The sequence below is a fragment of the Nestor notabilis genome, unplaced genomic scaffold (genome assembly GCF_000696875.1).
Source record: "Nestor notabilis isolate BGI_N333 unplaced genomic scaffold, ASM69687v1 scaffold17768, whole genome shotgun sequence".
Taxonomy (NCBI): domain Eukaryota; kingdom Metazoa; phylum Chordata; class Aves; order Psittaciformes; family Psittacidae; genus Nestor; species Nestor notabilis.
In genome coordinates, this window is record NW_009939774.1 from 3,108 (window position 1) to 8,300 (window position 5,193).

At 55.6% G+C, this 5,193-nt stretch overlaps 1 protein-coding gene across 1 annotated transcript in view; it reads right to left on the minus strand.

Moving 5' to 3' along the window:
• GAS8 (growth arrest-specific 8) overlaps positions 1-5,081 on the minus strand; it is a 7,154-nt gene extending 2,073 nt beyond the window's left edge. Inside the window, exons 1-7 of the mRNA XM_010020038.1 lie at positions 5,031-5,081; positions 3,396-3,593; positions 3,020-3,226; positions 2,562-2,616; positions 1,838-2,043; positions 1,389-1,556; positions 989-1,075 (exon numbers count right to left, since the gene is read on the minus strand). Coding sequence (XP_010018340.1) covers positions 989-1,075; positions 1,389-1,556; positions 1,838-2,043; positions 2,562-2,616; positions 3,020-3,226; positions 3,396-3,593; positions 5,031-5,045 — 936 coding nt within the window. The 5' untranslated portion in view covers positions 5,046-5,081. The remainder of the gene's footprint in view (positions 1-988; positions 1,076-1,388; positions 1,557-1,837; positions 2,044-2,561; positions 2,617-3,019; positions 3,227-3,395; positions 3,594-5,030) is intronic.
• Between the last annotated feature and the right edge of the window lie 112 nt (positions 5,082-5,193).

Here is a 5,193-nt window from a genome sequence, read left to right on the forward strand (position 1 = left end):
GCTGGCACCGGCACTTCTGCTTCCACCTCCCCTCTGGGCATGGGCCACCCCTGGGAGCCCAATGGGCTGGGGGACTTGCTGCAGCTCTGTTTTAGCCCTCAGAGAGGGCCCCACAGCACATGGGGGTTCCCCTCCCCTCCCCACAGCTGGCAGGAGTCCCTGGCTCACAGCTAGTTAATAAGTGTCCTAATTAGGACACAATCTCTCCTCCAAAGCCTATTTCTGAGTGCACTGAATATGTTGCTGCCTTAATGACGAATTGTTTAACGAGGCCTCAGATCAATGTTCATATTCCTGGGGATTTCTACGAATTGCAAATGAGCTCCCTTCTGCCTCCATAGATTTATCTGGGTTAGGTGCAGGGGGAAAGGCTGGGTCTGGGAGAACTCAGCTAACAGGACTCATCCTGGCACGACAAGCCATGGGGGAGAGAGACCACTGAACATCAGCAAAAGGAGGAAATGAGCTGGGGCTGGTGGCCCGTGACAATCCCTCTGCCCCCGAGGCGCTGCTGCGGTCACAGTCCCTCTCCGGCCAGGCAGCGACCACCAGAGCATGCATGATTGCTTAGCAAAGTACAAGGCCAGGCCTGTCTGCTGACTGTGGGAGAGGCCAAAGCTGGGAGAAGCTTTGTTGGGAGCAGCAGTTATCACACGGCTCTGGATTAGAGCTTTGGAAAGCCCTCAGCTATGCGCACTCTCCTGCTAAGCCCCCCGGTCACAGTCCCTCTCCGGCCAGGCAGCGACCACCAGAGCATGCATGATTGCTTAGCAAAGTACAAGGCCAGGCCTGTCTGCTGACTGTGGGAGAGGCCAAAGCTGGGAGAAGCTTTGTTGGGAGCAGCAGTTATCACACGGCTCTGGATTAGAGCTTTGGAAAGCCCTCAGCTATGCGCACTCTCCTGCTAAGCCCCCGTGCTCAGTCCCCTGCAGCAGGGACAGAGTTTGGAGAGAGAAGCGGAATGCCCAGACCCACCTGCAGCTCTCACCTTCCTGAATCTCTGCTCCAACACCTCATGTTCCCACTGAAGATCCTTCCATTCCTTCTGGGTGATTTTCAGATGGGCTTTTGCATTCTGCAAGCGGGAACAGACAGTTAAAGAGCAGGAGTTTCTCTGGGAGGTGTGGGAGATGTGTTCTGGCATAAGAGGAGAGTGACCAGCAGAGACATGGTGGGAAAAGACAGGCAGAAGCATCCACACCATCTCCCTGCCCCCTGGTTGCTCAGAGTTCTGGGAATCCCATCTGAGATCTCACAAGCACTCGGACAAGCTGAAAGGGACTGACTTTGCTCAGCGACCCAGCCAAGCTAAGTGGTGGAGGTCATGCTGAGTGACTCCCTCCAGGACAGACAGGGCGGCTTGGGAATGGGCAGGGCTGGCCACTCACTGTTAGGGCCTCCTTGTCCTTGTCATAGCGGACCAGCTTCTTCTCCAGCTCAAAAATGTGCTCCTGGGCCTGCTGCAGGGACTCATTCAGCTGCTTGTTCTGGAGCAGCGCATCTGCCTTCTCCCTTTCCAAGTGATCCACTCTAATGCGCAAGCCCTCCATCTGCTCCTGTTCTTGGGAACACAAGTGCCAACTCCAAGGGGCTGCCCAGCTCCTCAGAGCTTCCCCCACTGTCAGACACTCTCCTGCTGCTGGCCCAGCAAGCACAACTCTCTGGGCTCAAGAGCTTTGCTCGTGTAACAGTGTATTGTACAACTTTCAGGAGACCAGCAGCACCTGCATCACCACCTGGGAACTGGCCAGATCCAGGTGAAATCCTCCCAGACCGCTCCCATGGCAGCAGGGTGACACTCTGCAGTCCAGACTGGTGGCAGGGGGGTTGGCAGTACCTTCAGCAAGCTGATGAGATCCAGGTTTTTAAGGGTGATGTCGTTGTAGTAGTTCTTCATGTCGTTGAAGGCCTTCTCGTGGTTCCTCATCAGCTGACTGATGTGGCTGTTCTTCCTCTCCTCCACCTCATGGATCTCGGTCTTCCTCCGCAAGTCAAGCTCGTTCCGCAGCACATGCATCTTCTCAGTGTACCTGGCCTCAATCTCTGGGGGAGCACAGAGGGGCTGGGTGAGGATCTCCCGCAGACCCTGCTCCGTTAGCCAGCACCAGCCAGAGGACAAGGCCCCCGTTAGCAGCATCACCGCAGCTGCCACCAGCCTGTGGAGCAGTTATGCTGGGACCACGCGGAGCAGAGCCCAGAAATAGCATCCTTGGAAAGAGGGCATGGAAAAGCTCCAAGTCAGCCCATGAGAAACCTAAAACGTCCCCCGAGGAGGACAGTGGAGTGAGGACTCTGTAACGGCTCCTCCCCCCCGTAACGGCTCCTCCAGCCACCCCACTGAGTGGAGCAGAGCTGCCAGGCAGCAGCCACAGGCGCCCTTGCCTGCACTCTGCAGCCCACACAACAGGCACCCGGCCTCATTCTGTTTGTGTGATGCTAGGGATCGGCAGAACTGACCAGAACTGGGGGAAAACCATCCCCTTTCTACTCGAGGCTGTGCTGGGAGGCTTGGAGGAGCCTTCCCCAGCACAATGACAAAAGGAGCTCACACACATTCTGACCTCTCACTTGTCTCTCAAAGTCGTTGCACAGCTGGGTGATCTCCTGCTCTTGTTTCTGTTAGGGAGAAGCTACATGTTAGAGGCAGACAACCAAATCCTGAGTCCACTACATCCCAAGGGATTCCCTCCTGCTCCCTGGGAAAGGCTGCTGCCGTGGCACCAATCCCACATTATCCATGCAAACAGCATCTCATAGGTTCTCCAGCTGCTCTCGTAGCTCCCTCCTCCTCCTTCACAGGAGCTGCCCCAGGAATCCCTCCTCCCTGATCCTGCACTTTCTAGTGCCTCCAAGTGCATTGGTAACTGGTGTCTGTGGAAAACCCCATCCCATCCCATAGAGAGAGCTGGGAGGGCTCCTGCTCACATGCTGGGGCTGAGAGGGCTCAGCCTGCAGCCCCACCACCTCCCTGTGCAGCAGAGGCACCTGACACAGAGCTCCATCCCAGCTGGGGACATACCAGGTGCTTGTTTTTCAACACCGCCTCATGGGCCAGCTCCTGCTCCTTCAGCTCCACTTTCAAGGAGCACTTCTCTTTCCACAACTCCATCTCCTGGGCCCAGTGATCCTTCTGGGCCAGCTTCATGGACAGGATGCCTCCTGTCTTCAGCTCAGTGAGGTTTTCCTGGTGTTCGTACAACAAGTGCTTCACCTTCTGCTTGTAAACCTAAAGACAAGCCACAGACCAGTTGAAGGGCTTCAGCAGAAGACACCCAGAGCTGGGATATTGGCTAAAATGCTCCTGGCTCACATCCCACCCAGCTCCTCCTCCTTTTGCCTCTTCCCTCTTCTCCTCAGGCTGCCCAAGGCTCACCTGGAGCCCTCTCCCATCCCACCTTGATCTCCACTTGGTGCCGCTCCTCCGCCTCCTCCATCTCGCGGTCCTTGTTGCGCAGCTCGGCTTTCTTCTCCTCCAGCTGCCGGCGGGTGATCTCCCAGAAGGTGTGCATCTTGTCACGCTCCAGCTGGAAATAGTTACGCTCTCCCCGCTCCCGGTCCAGCTCCTCCCGGAGACGCATAACGTGCTTCTCCAGCTGCAAAGGGGAGAGGAAGAGTCAGGGAGGGGGATGGAGAGGTCTCGGAGAGGTGCCTTTGCCAAGAGGCCCATGGCAAACCATGTTGCAAACCTGGCAGGACACAGTGGCAGTTACTGGGATGAAGAAGAGCAGGAGAGAAGTAGAGGAGCCCTGACCTATCCTGGGCTTGACACAACCCATCAGCCTCTGGAAAAGCAGTAACAAAAACTTGTCCTACTGTAGGCAGCCTGGGCTTCGGTATTCTGTGTATTCATGTCCAGTAACACCATTCTCAGGTGCCTAAATACTCCTGAATCGTAGAATCATAGGCTCATTTAGGTTGGAAAAGGTCTTTGAAATCATTGAGTCCAACCACTAACCCAGCACTGCCAAGTCCACCACTAAACCATGCCCCTAAGTGCCACACAGCTTTTAGATAGCTCTAGGGATGATGACTCCACCGCTTCCCTGGGCAGCCTGTGCCAGTGCTTCACAATCCTTCTTCGGGAGAAATTGTTCCTCATATCCAACTTAAACCTCCCCTGGCACAACTTGATGTTTCCTCTTGTCCTATCACTTGTTACTTGGGAGGAGAGACTGACCTTCACCTCACTACATCCTCCTGTCAGGATGTTGTAGAAAGCAAAAAGGTCCCCACTCAGCCTCCTTTAATCCAAGCTGAGCAATGCCAGGTCCCTCAGCTGTTCCTCATCACACTTGTGCTCCAGGCCCTGCACCAGCTCCGTTGCCCTTCTCTGACACCTCAATGTCTCTCCCGCACCTCAATGTCTCTCTTGTAGTGAGGGCCCAGAACTGAACACAGGATTCGAGGTGAAGCCTCACCAGTGCTGATTATCATTGTCCTAGTCCTGCTGGCCACACTAGTGCTGACTCAGTCCAGGATGTTCTTGACCACGTGGGCACACTGCTTACACCAAGATGTGTAAGACCTTATAGCAGGAGCAAGATCCCCAGGCCAGGGCCACCTCCTCTTCTGTTTGTACGACACCCAGAAATACAAGTGGGATTTGAAGCAGCTGAGGGGCAGCAGCTGCTACCTTCCCCCTCTACCTGCCCTCCCCATACCTATGGGAGCCTCCTGCCCCAGCGGCAATGGGACCAGGAGAGCAGAAGGCTGCAGAACAGAGTTCTGTGCTGAGCCATCACCTGGATGCTGGGGTTATGCAATCAGGAAGAAGACAGCAAGGGCACAGGGCTGGAGAGCAGAGCGCCCTGGAGTAATGGCAAGGAGGGTAGGATGAGGTGTCTGCTCCTTCCAGGAAGAGGGACAACCTCCCCCCATAGCCCAGATGAGGACAGGCAGCAAAAGGAACCCGGCTGCTTGTCTCCATCACCCTCTGCCACCTGTTGTCCCCAGAGACAGGCGCTGAGCAGGGGTCCTAAGCACAATGTCCACATGCCCAGAGGTGGGCTGGGAGATGGGGTGTCTCTCACCTCCTCCTTGCTCATATCCCCTGGGGCCAAGGCATCCTCCACTGCTGGACCTTTGCTTGCGGCCCCTTTTTTCTTGACATTCTTTTTGGGTGCCTAAGGAAAGATATAAAATAACAGAATCAGACTGGTTGCGGTTGAAGGGACCTTAAAGCTCCTCCAGTTC